This window comes from Globicephala melas, chromosome 8, assembly GCF_963455315.2.
Source record: "Globicephala melas chromosome 8, mGloMel1.2, whole genome shotgun sequence".
NCBI classification, from domain to species: Eukaryota; Metazoa; Chordata; class Mammalia; order Artiodactyla; family Delphinidae; genus Globicephala; species Globicephala melas.
In genome coordinates this window covers 38185640-38202757 of record NC_083321.1, presented here as the reverse complement: position 1 = coordinate 38202757, position 17118 = coordinate 38185640, and the positions used below count along the sequence as shown (strand labels likewise).

The window sequence follows — 17118 nt, the reverse complement described above, 5'->3', positions numbered from 1 at the left end:
ACTGCTGAGCAGAGATTCTGCACTGCGGGAGACTGGAGGCAGTTCAGTGCAGGCCACATGCCATGCAGCCACCTCTAAACACCAGCATAAAGTGACTGACTGAGTGAGGTCCTCCCAGAGGAGGGCCCCAGACCCCAGGGGCAAAGCCGGGGCTGCTAAGCAAGGCCAGAGTAATGGGCAGAGGTACCACCCAGGGTGGTTCTTCAGGCAAATTCTGTGAAGGGAGAGGTGGAAAGATCCTGTCCACTTTCCTTTCCCAAATTCTTATTATGCTCATAGAATGTATCTGGATTGGGATTTTGACAATAGTTTTTGACTTATGAATTCTCTCAGTCATCATCCCAGCCACTCTGGGGTTGGTGGGGGGTAGTTCTGATCACCATAGATGGGGCAGCCAAACTGCCTGGGTATGAATTCCACAGCTTAGCCATGTCTGACTTTGTACACAAGTGGTGTAACCTCTCTGAGTCTCAGTCTCCTCACCTATAAAATGGGTTAATACCATCTATCTCCCAGGGCTATTATGGGAATTCAGTTGAGGAACGTAAACAAGGCCCTAATACAATGCCAGCCACATGGCTGGCACTTGACAAATGTTAGTTATTGCTAGTAGCATCCTATTTTCCATATTCCTGGGTCTTGGAAATCAAGGGCTTTCCTTGGCAAGGAGGGAGGAGCCTCATGGTCTGGAGGCAGGGAATGCTTCCACTGAGCATCACTGAACCCATCCGGTCTGAAGACAGGCCTCGAGGGAGAGAATGAAGTCAGCTCAGGATGCAGTGGGCAGGAAGAAAGGCAGGTGGGATGGTACAGTGGTCTGGGAGGGCAGGGCAGGGGCCTCCTGGCTGGCCACACTCACTGCCGCTCCATCTCCTGCTGCTCCCGGAGGATCTTGTTGGATTCCATCGCCAGCCGCTTCTGCATCAGAAGCTCCTGTCGCTGCAGCTCGCGCTGCCGGAACTCTTCCAGCCGCTCCCGGTCTGTCATGAACAGCTCCCGGCCCTCATGGGGAGAAAAGAGGCACCTTGCTCAGTCCCCTGGGAACCTAGAAGTCCACTGCCAGAGTTTGAGGGCCAAGATTTGGGTTGCCTTCTCATCTCCGTGGCCCCCCATGTCAGGCATTGTGGCTCCTGCTCTGTCTGACCCAAGCTTCTGGCTGGGCAGAAATCCTCCCCAGCTGCTATCAGAGCTTCAGGGAAGGAGACCCCTTGGCCTTTCCCACGAGTGTGTGTCAGAGATCAGGGGTCTGAGCAGCTGGGCTGCAGGTCAGGGGTCATGGGGCCCCCACCAGCTCGTTCTGGACTTACAGCTCCGGCTACGATGGAGATGGTCAGGCTGCGGCTACTCTTCAGCACGTTCACGGCCTGTGGGGACAGGCAGATAGTCAGCTGAGACCTGACAGATCAGAGTAGTTGAGGCCTCTGGAGAGCACAGAAGGTTTCAGACATTGTGGCAAGGGGGACGTAGGTGAGAAGAGGACAGCAGAGAGGATCGCAGCCAGAAGGTGAAAAACCCACATCTCACCTCCTTGTGGTCCAGGTTGGAGAAGTCGATGCCATTGACTTCGACAATCTGGTCCCCTGGCTGGTGGAGAAATGGAGAGGGATCAGCATGCTTGTATTATCTGTACACTCAGTCTGTTGGAAGAGCTCCCCCTGGAGGTCAGCATCAGACGTTGGGTCTTCAAGTAGCTGTACCTCAACTCTTCCGAAAGAGCAGAGTTCCAATAGGGTCCTCCCAGGGCTCCTCCACCCCATATCTCTTTCATCAGTTGTCAAATATTACACCTTTATAAGTTCATTACTTTGGCTGAATTTACGACATTTGCTTTAAAAACTCAGTTTGTAGACTTACGAGCCTTTAAGCTTCTCATATAGTAGATTCTGTGTGGAGTCATAATAATAATTAGTATAATAGCTAACGTTAATCGATCCCTCAGTAGGTACCAGACACAGTTCTAAGCACATGTATTAATACATTTAATCTACACAATGACCCCAGAAGGAAGGCTAGTACCCCCATTTTACAGGATAGGAAACTGAAGCAGAGAAAGAGGAAATAACTTGTCCAAAGAAGAGGTTAAGAGTTCTATCTAGCTCTGGAATCAGACCACCTAGGTTTGAATCCCAGCCCTGCCATACTACGTACATGATCTTGGAAAGATCTTTCTCTGGCTCTCAGTTTCCTCATCTGTAAAATGAGGCTAACGATAGTACCTAATTTTCAGAGTTCTTATACATTTTAAAGGGCTTAGAACAATGTCCAATCCAGTTAACGCTCAATGAATGTCAATTCTGATTATTATTACTACATCCCAAGCTCAGGACCAAAGGCTCTCAGAGCTGGAGAAGGGCTGGAGAAAGGCTCAAATGTCACCCGCTCTGTGAAGCCTTCCCTTTGGGGGTTAGTAGGAATCATCAGCCAGTGAGTGTTGAGAGAGGGCTGTGTGGGAAAGCACGTGCTCCATCCCTGTGCGATCACAGTCTGACCCTGCACCCCACAGGGGCCCCACTGGGGCAGGCCCAGGGTCACTCACCTCCAGCCCCACCTCAGCAGACAGGGAGCCAGGCTTCACGTGGCTGATGAAGATGCCAGGTTTCTGGATGGGGCCGCTGGAAATGCTGTGGGAGATTCGGGAGGTGAGGTGAGCCTCTGCTCCTCAGTGCTTGCTCATTTGCAATGACCGGCCCCCATGCCTGTGTGTCCAGGTCACGCATGAGCTCAGTACCCAAGCCCTCTGTCATCTACCTGTTCAGCCTCTGTCTACCTGTCCAGCCTCATTTCCCTGTGGCAACTACCAACAGAAAGCTACGTCTAATTCCCCCTACCCAACCTCTCATCCAACCTATTGCATATGCTGTTTCTTCTCTCTTTCTAGCATTTTCCTATGCATTCCTCAACACTCAAATGTTATCTCCTCTCCAAGGTTTTAACCAATCTCCTTATTCTATCCCCTGACTAAGCTGGTTGCTCCCTTCCCCGTGCTCCTAAAACACCTACAGCAAGGATGGCACTTGTACTGTTTGTTAATGTCCCCTCCCAGATCTGTGGCAGATATCACTAATCAATCGCCACACTCTTTTCCACCTACGCCTACATACAGCATTAAAGTTCTTTTCAAAATAGTACTCCAGGGCAGCCACCACTAACTGACTAGAGAGAGCACAGGACGGAAAACTTATTTGCCACCCCTGACCCAGAATGCAGCTCCGTGACAGAGTCCCTCAATACTGGAACTATTTACGTGGTTGGCTTCTATATTAAGCTATAATTTCTTAGAAAGGAGGGACTTTTTTTTTTTTAATCACTTATGCTTGTCAGAAATGTGATGGAATGGAAATAAGAAGAATAACTTAGGGAATTCTCTGGTGGTCCAGTGGTTAGGACTCTGCGCTTTCGCTGCTGAGGGCCCAGATTCAATCTCTGGTCGGGGAACTAGGATCGCACAAGCCTCGTGGTGCGGTCAAAAAAAAAAAAAGACAAATAATAATAGCTAATATTTATGAACTGCTTACTACCTGCCAGGCACTAAGCTTGGTACTTCATTCTGTCATCTCACTCTTCCCCCGTGTGATATGGGGACTACTGTTGCTGATTTATAGAGAAAGAAACTGAGGGGACTTCCCTGGTGGCACAGTGGTTAAGACTCTGTGCTCCCAATGCAGGGAGCCCGGATTTGATCCCTGGTCAGGGAACTAGATCCCACATGCATGCCGCAACTAAGAATTCGCATGCCACAACTAAGGAGTCCACGTGACGCAACTAAGGAGCTGGCGAGCTGCAACTAAGGAGCCCACCTGCAGCAACTAAGACCTGATGCAACCAAAACAAACAAACAAATAAATAAATAAATAAACTGAGGGTCAGGGTGGTTAAGTAGCTAGTCCAAGGTTCTAGAGCTCATAGGTGGCACAGCAGGGCCTAGATCTCTAACTGCAGTACCCGTGTGCTTAACAAGAATGCCCCATGAGACTCAATGCCTGTTTGCAACTCCCTGGCTGCCTCCTAAGGAAGCCACAAGGTAATAAGTGAGAAGGGAACTGTGACAGAGATGATCAGCTTGACAGGTTCCTTTTGCATGACTTGAGGGCCCACCAAAGGAACATGGCTCTGCCTTTGGGCCTCAGTTTCCTCCTCTGTAAAATGGGCCTGTTAGAGCTGTCCCTCTGGCCCTACAGGGCTGTTGTGAAGCTCAGAGGGGAAATCAAGCACCAAGAAGTGTCATCACTAGTGGACAAAAGTCTCCTCAGAAGCAGCAGTGAGAAAGGGGAGTGGTGTGAGGGACCTATTGGGGTCTGCTGGCCATGAGTGAGCCCCAGGGCGTACCTGCCACCCACCTGCAGCCAAGGCCCCGGGAGCCCACCAGGCTGATGAAGACCTTCTTCTCCTTGTTTTCCTGACTGCTGGGGGAGCCCAGGCTGGTCTGCCCACCCTGAGGGAGGGAGATGATAAGGTCACCGGGTGTCCGCATTGTGCAAGGGGCCTCTTGTGCTCATAAGGCCTTCGGGGCAAGCCATGCTGTCCTCACGTGAGCCCGACTGCCGTTTTGTCCCTGGGAGTGTGCGTCTATACCAGCTGGGCCACCACCCACAGGGGCATTCTGGATGTGCTGGGGGCCTATATGAAGCCCCTGAGGACACATCCCTAGAGAAGGCCTTCCTTCAGGACCAGCTACCCCATCCAGCCCCCACCACCGGCGGTCCTGACCCTTACCCCAGATTCCGACACAAACTGATCCACATACTGCCATTTGAGGGGCTCATCGGGAGAACTGATGGCAGGGGAGAGTAGAAGGCGCGTCATTAGGGAGAGATGTTTGAGGCACCAGGCCCCAAATCCAAATCTTCCCCATCTGAAGCCTGCACCATCACTGGCCCAGGGGCAGTGCTGGCCAGACCCCAGGCTGATCCAGGACCCTGAGCCCATAGGGAGGAGTCTGCCTGCAGAGGAGGGTCCTGCTCACCTCTTCACAGGGATCAGGCCGATGTCTGTGGGAGAAAGGCATGGGGGTTAGGATGGCTCCTCTGCCCTCCCTTCCTCCCCTAGGAGCTGGGTACCACCAGGTGCCCCACCCTGCCCCACCGTCAGCACCCCCGTGCTCTGGCCTCACTCACGTCTCACTTTGATGGACACAGTCTTCTTGGTGCGGATGAGGTTGATGACCTCCTCATGGGTGCAGGAGGCGATGGAATACCCATTGATCCGGACGATCTCATCCCCTACCTTAACCACAGGCAGAGAGAAGACGCACCGGGGTGAGGAAGCATCGGGCAGCTGGGCAGGCTCATGGCCAGATACTCCTGGCCTGCTCTCCAGAAGTCTTTCTGCCCATTTTACAGATGGGGGAACCAAGATGGGGGCGAGGGGCACAGAGAGCGGGTAGCAGAGCTGGGAGGAGAAGTCAGGATTCTGTACCCTCACTCTGTCCCTTCCACCCACTGGGGCACCATCAGGTTCTGGAATTTATGCGAAGGGCGACCCTCCAACAAGATTCAAGCAGCTCTTCCCTGGCCTTTGTCCTCTGAGCACCTTGGCCCTGGGGATCAGTCCTGAAGCTCCCCATTTAATAAGTACGGGGCTGGAAGGATCCTCAGACATCAGTTGAAACTGAGGCCCAGGAGGTGATTTTTGTCCACAGTCACAGTCATTAGCTACAGAGCAGGAACTGGATCGTGGACGACCCGACCCTCTCCAGCCTGAGGCCAGGGCAGGTCAGCTGGCGGCCTACCTCACACCACACATGCTGACCCTTTAGAGACTTGTTAGTAAGTGTAGGGGACGCAGCTTGACTCTCAGTGAGGTCTGGGGGCTGGGTGGGCACATAGCCTCTGAGGGGTCCTCCAGGCCAACACCTGCCCTTTACAACAACCCCCAGAGTCACCTTCTCCCTATTGTCACCCGAACACTTCCCTTCCACACCTGGACCCAGACCCCCGTCTTCTCAGTGGTCTGGCAAGGGGCTCAAAGAGGCGCCACAGGGGCGGGGGGGGCGGTCACTAAGGACCCCTCTAGGTTTCTGGGGCCTTCTCATGGAAGGAGGATGGCTGGATGGCCTCCTTGCAGCAGTTCTTCACAACAACTCTGCGTGTCTGTTAATCAGATGAGGAAACTGAGGCTCAGAGAGGTGAGGTGACTTGCTCAAGGTCACCCAGCTAGTGAACAGTGCTGCTGAGATTTGACATCAGGGCTCCCTGACAGACAAGTGTTGTCTCTTGGGTGTCTGGAAGCAGAAGAGAAGGGACTCTGGCCAAGCTTGGCTGCGGTTCCCTGTGTCCTGTCCTCTCTGGATCCTTGCCACCTGACAGAGCCCTCAAGTCCCATAGGAAAGGCAGGGATAACTCTGTCCATTTTACAGCTGGGACAACCAAGGCACACAGAATTATTCTCTAGCCTTGGACTATACAGCAAGTCGTGCAGGGCAGAGGACGTAGGTTCAGACAGGATACACTTGGACAAAAATCTAAAATAACTCCAGTAGGGGGACAAGTGCAGAGATGGAGGAGTCCCAGGGCTGGGTCCAAGGCCCCCACTCGGGGCCCAGCCTCACAGGTCAAATCAACGGGACCTTCAGTTGAGCCAGGCTGTATCTGAACATGCCCCTCCCCCGCCCTCAGACATACGATCTCCCCAGAAACATGAACCCCACCCAGACAGGTGAATAGATGCAGATGTTTTCCCCAAGCTGCTCTGAGTGAAGCTCCCTGTGTTGTTCCAAAAGGGAACCTGCCCGGGACCCCAGTGGAACGATTCCCACACAACCCCCGGCTCAGCTTGCAGGATTGACTTTCCTCTCCCTCTCGCTCCCGCGTGGAGCCCTGCAAAAGGCCCTTTGTGCAAGGGCAACAGTGAAATGACGATCTGAGGGACAGCGGCACAAAGGAGAGATGAGCCCGTTAACCCGAGAAAGGGTTGATAATTCATAAGCCTGAGAAACAGGCAGGAAGGTAAAAGTCTACGTTTCATTAAAACGCCCTGAGGCCCCCAATCATGGAGGAATCGTTGAGAAGTGCTTGTCCTAGGAGGAGACCTCACCCTGGAAAAAAAAGAGGGCTCAGCTGACGCCAAGAGAAGAGCTCATTATGTTTTTTCTCTGGCTGTGTTTCTGGGCTGGAAAATGTGTGGCACAGGAGAGGAATAATGAAGGGGCTGAAATTTCAGACGCTACCAGTGAGCCGTGAGACAGGGATTTAGAACAAAGCGATGTCTGTCAGCTCCCAGTTTCCACCTCCCACTCCACGGTGTCTTGTACCATTAGCTGTCAGGGCCCCTGAAGCCCCTGGCTTGGCAGCCCAGATTGGGATGCTGGTAACAAACATGCTGGAAGCCCTGGGCGGGGGTGGGAGGGCCTCTTCTGTCTGGACATATAAAAACACAGCGCTGGGCTCTGGCAGGAGCGAGACCTGGAGGCCTGCCCATCTCTGCCCAGACACTGAGGCGTGGCGACCCCAAGGGAGGGGCCCCTGGGGTGCTGAAGAGAGATCCCTGGACTTGGCAGTCAGGAGACCCAGGTTCAAATCCTGGTTTTGCCACTTACTGGCTGTGTGACTCTAGTCAAGTCCCTGATCTTCTATCAACTCTGTAAAATGGGGATGAGAAAGCCCAGGCATACAGTGAGAACTGGCTGTCAACATGTTACCTGGCACATTATAGGTGTTTATTAAATCTCCCTCTCTGCTTGCTTAACAAACACACAGCGTTAACTGGTATATATAGAATGGATAAACAACAAGGTTCTATGGTACAGCACAGGGAACTATATTCAATATCCGGTGATAAACCATAATGGAAAAGAATATGAAAATGAATGTGTATATGTTTATGACTGAGTCACTTTGCTGTACAGCAGTAATTAACACATCAATCAACTATACTTCAATAAAAAGAATTTAGAAAAAAATAGTACATTCATATGATTCAAAAGCCAAATAATATTAAAAGACGTAGCCTTAAAAGACTCCATCTCACCTTATCCCCCATCCACTCCAGCTCCCCCTCCAACAAGTAACTGCTTTGCATTGTGTGTGTGTGTGTGTGTGTGTGTGCGTGTGTGTGTTTCCTTAAGCAAACACAAACAAATCATATATATTCTGGGAGCGTAAAATGCACGTTGTTTTCTGCAAACTAACACACAGCATTTATGTGCCAGATACTGATACAAGTACTTTGTAATATGAATTCATTTATTCCGGCCTAACAACCTGATGAGGTAAGTAGTAGTATCATCATCCCATTTTACAGATGAGGAAACTGAGGCAGGGGGTTAAGTAATTTCACCAAAGTCACACAGCTAATGAATAGCAAAGCCAGGACATTCCAGCTCCAGAGTCTATGCTCTGAAGCACTGCACTATGCCAGTATTTCCTTTCCCCTTCCAGGGAGAAGGCTATGTGTCCAGAACTTCAGGTGTCAGGACATAATTATGCTCTTCCTTCAGACATAAGGGAGGTGGGGTGCAGTGCAGCAGGGGCAGCAACAGCTGGGAGCCAGGTTCTCAGCTCCACTCAAAAAAACAGGCAACACACTACTATATACAAAATAGATAAGGACATACTGTACAGCACAGGGAACTCTACCCAATACTCTGTAATGGCCTATATGGGAAAAGAATCTAAAAAAGATGGATATATGTATATGTGTAACTGATTCACTTTGCTGTACACCTGAAGCTAAGACAACACTGTAAATCAACTCTACGCCAATAAAAACTGAAAGAAGAAAAAGAAAACAGGCAAGTACCTGCAGCCACACTTGTAGAGGCCCGAGGACACTCTGCCAGGAATATGTCACCCTTTCCCTCTCCCAAAGGCTCAGAAGGGCGAGGTGACCATGTTACACCACACAGCCTAGTGAGTGAATGAGGCAGAGGCAGGAAGCCTGAGGGCTTGGTCCCCACATCCCCCGAGCTCTGCTCACTCACCTGGAGCCCGACGCTGTCTGCCTGGCCACCTTTGATGAGGTGGGAGATGAAGAGCCCGCAGCCGAACTCGAGGCCACCACGCACGCTGAGGCCGAGGCCTTCGGGGTGCAGCCGGTCCAGACGCACCTCCTTCAGCTTCCTGCCAAGGGAGGAGGGACTGGTGACGGCCCAGCTCTGGCCTGATGGCCAGCGCTGCCCCATCCACTCGTGAGCGGCCCTGTCCATCCCGGGGTGACCTCTCCCCCGCCCCGCCTCCGGCCTGCGGCTCCCTCCGCACCTGGAGCGCCGGGGGGTTAGCTGGTCGTACTCCACCTGGTGCTTCAGTGGGATCAGGGGCCGGATGGCGTCAAACAGGGGCAGGCGGCTGGGCTCGTTGATGACCAGCTTCAGGTCTCCCACAAGCACAGCCACGTCCATGGTTCTGCAGAGACACAGGGACCCTGAAGCCTCCCCCTTAGCCATGACCTCTGAGACCCCAGGATTCCCAGAGGAAGCAGTCCTGGGCTGGGTCCCCACCCACTGGGCCCAGGCCTTGGAATTGAGGAGAACTCTCCTGAAATGCCCAGAGCCCCTAACGATGGGTCGGGTGCCTCAGAAGAGTCCGTTCTCCCATGTAAGTATCTCAAGGAAACCACCGAAGTAGGGGTTGTTCACTCATCCTGCGGATGAAATCAAGCCAGGATTCAAAGTCAGCTCTGCTACTTCTGAAGCCCAGCATCCTTCCAGACAGGAAACCTCTGTGGGATGGCGGTGAGCCCTCTCATCCCCTTGTTTCCTGCTCTGAGCTGCAGCCTCATACTATCTCTCACAAGCTTCCACCTCAGACCGTTCAGACCCTCAACGTCTGGGGCCAGCACCTCTCCAGCTGCCAGCTGACTGGCTCACTCTCAGCCCATCTTTTTTTAAAATGTAAATTGCTCCCCTTCTCAAAATCCTTCGATGGCTCCCCACTGCCCAGAGGACACAGTCCATCCTTCTTGGTAGGCTCAGGGCCTCCATGACCTGTTTCTGTGGAACTGCCCAGGCTGGTGGCTGTTATAGTCTCTCTCACAACCTGTGCTTTCACATCTCTGAACCGTTGCTTATGTTGATCTCTCACCCTGGAATGTCCTTCCCTGATATTTCCACCCAGCAAAATCCTTCTTACCCTTCAAAAACCTAGCTCAAGCCTTCTTGATCCTCCTTCCACAGTTAGAACTGAGAATTCCTTTCTTTACATTCCTGCTTTTACCTCTACTCAGCAGTTATTTCACTGGAACTTTATTACAGTTCCTTGTGTTGCTAGTGTCTGTCCATCTCCCCCAACTAAGCCACAAGTTAGTTGAGGAAAGGAAGTAGATATTCATTTCCACATTCTGCATGGTGCCCGGCCAGTGGCAGGAGCTTATAAATGTTGCTGAATGAATCAAAAAGCGGGTGAGCGATAACAGACATCTGATGCCGGCACTGGGACCAGCTGGCATTTCCTGTCCTATCCTAGCAATCACACTCTGTTGAACCTATCTGGCTACCTGACAGCTTCCCCCATCAGACTGTAAGCAACTAGGTGGCAGCAACCAGTCTGTCTTGCTTATACGTGTACCCCTATCCGCTAGCACAGAGCCATACACAGTGTATTTGTGTAAATATTTGCTGAGACAAGTGAGTGGCGTGTCTATTTGATTCCCAGGAACACCGAGCATCAGCCTCCCTGAGCCCCCCAGGATAAGAGGAGGAGGTCCTCCTGTCTCAGAACAAACCATTCCAGGTTTCCCTGAAGACAGAGGTACCCGGGGTGGCCCACAGGAGCTGGACCCAGTACACTTACTGGTGGTACATCCGCAACACATCGTAGAGATAGTCCTTTTCTGCATCATTTTCAACCAGAAAATCCACCTGGAAAACCCAAAGGCAGAATTACAACTCCAGGCCCAGCACCCCGATAGCAGATCCCCCCTGCTGGGGGACCTCCTCCACATCTCCTCAGGGTTGTGAGAAGAGGAAGGAAGCCAGAGCCAGGGTGGCCCCCTGACTCCAACACATCAGACTGTGCAGACCACCCCGACGTGGCCCCAGGAGTACCTCTAAGCATCCGACGTGGTCAGGCTGAGCCTCGACCCCGGGTGGAGTGATGCGTGTGCACACAGGGATGCACACGAATATCATACACGTGAACCCCCACGTGACAGCAATGCACCCCCATGGCAGCCATGCTGCCGGTCACCTCCATGGCTATGTCACCTGTGTCCAGTGTGGCAACACCAATGTCAGCTCCCCACTCTGGAAGAAGCCCACTGTCTTACCTGATGGTGGCTGTAGTGCCAGATAGCTGCTTTCAGAAAGGATTTAGGCCACTCGCTCATAGAGCACATCCCACCAGCCGGGAGCGCCCTACCACTGGATTCTTCCTTGTCCAGTCCTGGCCTAAGCTGGGTCGGCCCTGACTTCTGGTCAGTCCTTCCCCTTCCCATGCCCCTGTATGCCTCCCCCGCCACCTCAAGGGGAGAATCGGGTTACATTATTTCAACTTCACTGACGTCAATGGCTGGGAGTCCAAGGTCAGGGTCAAGAGCTGTTTCATTAGCACCTCAGTCCCAGGGGAGCTGGTGGGCCAGGAGCCCCAGATTCCACTCCCTGGGACAGCTCAGTGTGAATCTCTGTGCACTATATCCTTAGCTCTCTCTTCAGCCCAGGACTGAGTAAGAGGGCAGGGTGGAGGCTCGAGGGGTCCTTGGGTCCCTCCCTCCTCCAGCCTCCAGGCCCAACAGCATGGTCCAGGGCCTCAGCCCACAGAGGGAGAAGCTGCTGCTGGAAGCTGGAAGCTCCCACCTGATTGGTCCTCAGAGGAGGGCCAGGGCATCTTTGCCTTTTTCTATGGGCATCTTAAGGACTCTGGAAGGTTGGGGGAAATCTGTCTGTCCCAACACAGAGAGGACGTACTGGACCCAGCCTTTGGGATTTCTGGACTGAACAGGAGGGGTACAGAATACAGATTTCTTGTCTCCACCTAGCTGTACCCCTGTCCCTCTAGAATTAGGCTGAGCATTTCATTAAAGATGAGAATAACCGAGGAGGCTTGCCCTGCACTCACTGACTCACAGCTGGGCTTCAGCAGCTACAGAAGTTTATATCCCCCCTGCTCCAAGAAGGGTACTGCTGCTTTCTCCCACTTCACTGCCCCTCTCCTCCAGGCCAGGGGCTCCCAGCTAGCCAGAGATGGGGGACAGAAGCATCAGCTACAGTGGGTGGTACTGAACCTTAGGTGGTAGCCCGGGCTTTTACACACACCACAGAAGTGGGTACCTCCAAAAGCTCATCTCTATGAGGGGCCAGCCTGGACTCGCTCTCCCTGCTCTGCCTGGGCCTGCAAGAGAGGGGTGGGGAAGAGCGTCAAGATGGGCCTGGGCTGCCCACATGCGGCTGTGCAAGAGGAGTCTGAGCAGAGAAAAATTCTGAATTTCCCTAGGATCAGGGGCCAGAAATATTTAAATAAATTGGATCATATCACTTGAGTACTTAATAGCTTCTCGTTGTACTCAAAACAAAATTCAGATCCAAATTCTTTACCTTAACTTATCAAAGCCCAACTTCAGCTCCTGACTGGTTGCATGGGCCTCCTTTCAGTGCTTCCCACGGGCCACACTCGCTCTAGCCTCAGGGCCATCGCATGTGCTGCTTTCTCTGCCTGGACTGCTTCCCCTCTTCCCTGCATGGCTGGCCTCCTCCCCAGGGAGGTCTCCCTGCTCACCTACCTAAACAGAACGCACTCCCACACCCCAGAGATGCTTCAATTCCTTCACTGTAACAGTCACAATTTGTAATGAAAGGCTTGCTTTTTTGTGAATTGCTCTGTTTCCTTCATCAGACAGAAAACCCCATGAGGGAAAGATGAGGTCTGTGTGTTCCAAATCTCTTGTGACTAACGCATAGTAAGTGGTCGATAAATAAGCATCAAATGGATTTGTCCATCCCCCTGCCTCCTGGTACGTCCACAATCAGATGGGAGAAAGGGAATCGCTGGAACAGAAGGGGAAGGGAAATAATATTTGCACCATGGGATGGCACCAGGAGCTTTTCTGGGCTTTATTCCATGTGTTTATCTCACCAGCCCTACAAGGCCGATGTTCTCACACCATTTTGCAGATGAGGAAACTGAAGACCAGAGAGGTTAAGCCATCTCATTCAAGGTCCCACGGCTAATAAGAGACAGAGCTAAGGTTTGAACCTTGGTCTATCTGATTCCAAAGCCTATGCTCTTCCTGCTGGCACCACTGCGTGGGTGAGTCAGGCCTTCCAGAGGAAAAAATTCCAGGGCCTCCTTAGGCCAAAATTTCAAATGCTCTGCTCTCAGGAGGATCTCCCTTATCTCTAATCCCCACCACTCTCCTCTGCACTATTAAGAAAACCCTTTGGGTTTGGTTCATAACAAGAAAGAAAACACAACATCTTTTGGGTGACTCTTGGAACCGCAGATGTTCTGTTCTCTAAGGAAGCATAAAAATCCCATCTGCTCTGATTGCAGTGAGGAGAGCCCAACCAAAGGGCTTCTAGCTCAATTCCAGCCATGGGTGGTGACGTAAGACAAAGTAGAGGAGAGGGAAATCTCTTATTCACTGAGGCCTTAAGACTGAAGCTCTCTCCCACCCCTCCTTGCAGAAATGCCTCCTGCTGCATCATTAAATGTAAGAAGTGAGGCACTGTTCCTGGTAGACAGCATTTAGGCACTGGGTGGAGAGTGGGAATGGAAGACAAAGGCAATTTCCAATGTTAAAGTCTAGGGTTCTGATTTTCTGCCCTCCTGGGCCAAGCATAGAACGCCTGGAGATGCTCTTTGTGGAAAGAGCCTATTCCTGGGGGTCCCAGGTTCCTGGTCCTTGTGGGCAGCCCTCCAATGCTGACCACTGCATCCAGAGGCCCCACTGAGAAACCACGTCCTACCAGTCTCCTTCTGAGGCAGCCCACAAAGTTCAGCTCCTTAGCCTGATGTCCATCCACTCTCACCGCTTAGGTCACTCCCATCCTGGCCTTCAGTTCTGCCCTTACCTGCTCCTCCAGGGTCATCTCCTTGGGGATCTCCATCATTCCCCAAGTGGGACTCAGGCTGCAGCTGAACAGACCCTTCCCCCAACATATCGGAACCTTCCCATCCTCACTCAGAATGTTTCATCGACCCCCAGAAATTCAACTCATCCATTTAAAAAATTATCCACACACCATTATATCTGGGAAAACATACCCGGTTTCTGTAGAATGCTCTTTAAGTACAAATGTAAGTGATAAATCAAAATGGTGGTACTCTGGTGACCCTGACCATTCTCCACCGGGGAATGTCTCCAGAGAGACTCAGGGATAACAGCACTGCTTTGTTCTCTGACCACACCCGAGTGAAAACACACAGTCACACCTCAGCCTCTGGGCTTTAAAAGGAACCGAGAAAGACAACTGAGAAGCATGGAACTTTCTCTAGAAGCCCAAACATGCAGTAACCTCACCACTGTAATTCAAATTTCACTTTTTAAATATTTTAAAAATGTATATGGTATCCCCTCCTCCTGGAATCTGGGTTCAAGCAAACTCCCCAGGGGGGTCTGCCCAGCACCAGTCCAAGGATCAGCTTCAGTGAACCCTGCCCTTGGGCCCTTTGTACCATTCTCCTGAAACCTTGCGCTCAGGTACCTGTAACCCACCTGGCACCAAGTAGGTCTTCAACAGCACCGTGCCATGCACACGGGTGCACAGTGCTCAGCGTGTCTGCTGAATGACGAGTGAACTCCTTTAGCCTTAGACTAGAGCCTTCCTTCCTTCCTCTCCGCCCAGTCCAGTCACCTTCCCATGGCTTCTTAGTACACAGCCTCCTGGATCTGGCTCCTCTCAGCTCAGTTCCCGCTGCTCACAAAGAGTAGGTCCCAGACCCAAGCAAGAGGGATTGCCCTCCCTCCTCCCACCTGACCCCTGCCTTCATTTAAGGGGAGTCCAAGCCCCCTCTTCTAGTGTCTTTCCTGACCGTGCCCAGCCCAGAGCCTCCTCACGGGCCTCCCAGCCCGAGGCCCTTCTTGCCCGGCTCCCTCATTCAGTACAGACTCTGCTTACAGACTGGCCATTATGTCTGAAGAACTTTACTTGCATTATCTTTAACCTCCCAACAACCCTCTAAGTGGATGGATATTATTATCCCCATTAGACAGATGAGGAAATCGAGGCTCAGAGAAGTGGGAGAGATGAGATGCCTGCTGGCTCCAAAACCCCTGCTTGTTTTCTAACTCCCACATGATATCCACTTACCAGACAGAACTTTCTTGTTTGCATTTGTCCAATACATATTTACTGAGCACCTACTGTGTGCAAGACCATGTCTTCTTTCTATAGCTAGATTTAGAAAGCTTTTCCTTTTCTTGGATCCCCCTTGATGCTGGGCACAGAAGCCCTAATGAGGCCACCATCTACAAAAAACTGTGTGGGGGTCTCTATCACATCAATCCCCCATTCCCACCCAACTTGTGTCTGGTCCCCTCCATCCAGCATGGGCATTCTCTGACAGATGCTCAGCTGGCTCAGTGTTATTGGCCTGCATGGTGTGTGGGGGAAGTGCATCTCCCCCCTCATAAGGTTCAGGCCCCGTGTCTGGGGCAGTGGAGGCAAATTCGGGCTTTGGCCTTGAGCCCTCTCCAGCCTCATCTCCCTGCCTTCCTGCATATGGACTGGCCTTTCAGAACAGCCGCACAGCGGAAGCACACAACCTTCAGCTTATGCAAATTCAACTCCATGCACGCACCCAGCCAAAGATGGAGAAAGAGAGCAAGAAGCAAGTTAAATAATGCATGTTGTTCCGCTGGGTGACATTTGCCCTCCTGGGGCTGTGGTGGGGATTACATGAATGAATGTATATAAAGTACTTAGGACAGTGCCAAGGGCTCTAAAACGTGCGCTGGATCTCTTCCTTTTTGCCTCCAGACCCACAACCCAGCCTCCTCCACCCAGTTTTATGTCCCAGGAAGCTTTGCATGGGCCCCCTGCCCTCTGCTTCCTGCTGTGTTCAGCCAGGGAGTGGTGAGAGGGCCTGGGGAGAAAGGGAGTGGGGTTCTGATTCCCCGGCTCCCTCCACGCTGGACCACCACGAGGCAGGTGCCCCCAGCTGAGGCTGCAGCGTCTGACTGGGCGTCTCTCTCGCAGCCATGCTCTCCCTTGCTCTGGAACCCCCTTCCGTTGCCCCTTCAGGAGCCCCTGGCCTCCAGCTGCTGCTCCTCCCAGGCTGTGTTACCACGCCTTGTCAGCTCAGCCATCCCTGCCCTTCCGCTTATGCAGTCCCTTCATAAAACGCTTCAGTTTCCCATTCGGATGAGCCACCTGCTTCCTGCTGCGACCATGGCTGGTGTGAAACCTTAGCTATTCGTACTGGTGGTACCAGCAGTTCTTGTCTGGAGCTCTTCCTCCACCTGCAAGTCTCCTCAAATACCAGCTCTCCTTGGTCAAGCCTTTCCTCAGGCTCCGCCACAAAGCCTGTCCTGTCATTCTCTGTGCACAGGAGGGCACTTTGTCCCCACCTCTGCCACGGGACTCACCAAGCTGTGTCGGACTTCCTTTCTTCACCTGACTGTCTCTCACTAATCTGTATCTGGTCCCGACACAGGTCTAGGGGAAGGTGGGGAGTGAGGCCACAAGTCCCTTCCCCATCTGAGTTTGCACATCTCTGTGCTTCAGTTTCCTCATCTGTAAAATGGGGATAAAAGTATCTCATAAGACTTCATCATTCTATGAGAGATTAAAAATTGTTTTTTAAATTATTCATTGAGTTAATAGTTGTTGAATACTTAGAACAGTGCCTGGAAAGTAGCAAGTTCTAAGTGTTTGTTAATTAAACTAAGTAAGAATAAATGAACACAAATTCCATGTTCTCAGCAGCTGGCAGAGAGTGGACCCTCCATAAATGTTGCTGGGGTGAATGGATCTAGCTCTGCTTCGGCCCAGGCCTTCACATTGTGCATCCCAGATAGTACTGGATTTATCTGACCCATGTTTTATTGTCCTTCATCTTTTCAAGAGACTCGTTTCATGCTACCTAGTTGGTAGCATCTGACCCAGTGCTGGGCACAGCCAATCACTCCCTCCTTCTGCTGGTTCTCCTGCCTTCCTTGCTGTTTCTTCTCCTCTTCCTCTCCTCTACAGATTGGGGTGCTCCGGGCTCTGTTCTGGGTCTTCTTTCCATCTACACTGTGTCCCTAAGT

General features: G+C 52.0%; 1 protein-coding gene across 4 annotated transcripts in view; it reads right to left on the bottom strand.

The window, feature by feature from the left end:
* The window catches only part of USH1C (USH1 protein network component harmonin), a 52561-nt gene that overhangs the window by 30621 nt on the left and 4822 nt on the right, over nt 1-17118 (bottom strand). For all 4 annotated transcript variants that reach the window (XR_009564892.1, XR_009564893.1, XM_030831513.2 and 1 more), the window contains exons 2-12: nt 10725-10792; nt 9195-9338; nt 8918-9056; nt 5115-5223; nt 4964-4988; nt 4714-4771; nt 4338-4432; nt 2537-2621; nt 1525-1584; nt 1308-1364; nt 860-1002 (exon numbers count right to left, since the gene is read on the bottom strand). Coding sequence is in view for 2 of the 4 variants with exons in the window: in XM_030831513.2 (XP_030687373.1) it covers nt 860-1002; nt 1308-1364; nt 1525-1584; nt 2537-2621; nt 4338-4432; nt 4714-4771; nt 4964-4988; nt 5115-5223; nt 8918-9056; nt 9195-9338; nt 10725-10792 (983 nt within the window). In the remaining 2 variants the exon portion in view is untranslated. The remainder of the gene's footprint in view (nt 1-859; nt 1003-1307; nt 1365-1524; nt 1585-2536; nt 2622-4337; nt 4433-4713; nt 4772-4963; nt 4989-5114; nt 5224-8917; nt 9057-9194; nt 9339-10724; nt 10793-17118) is intronic.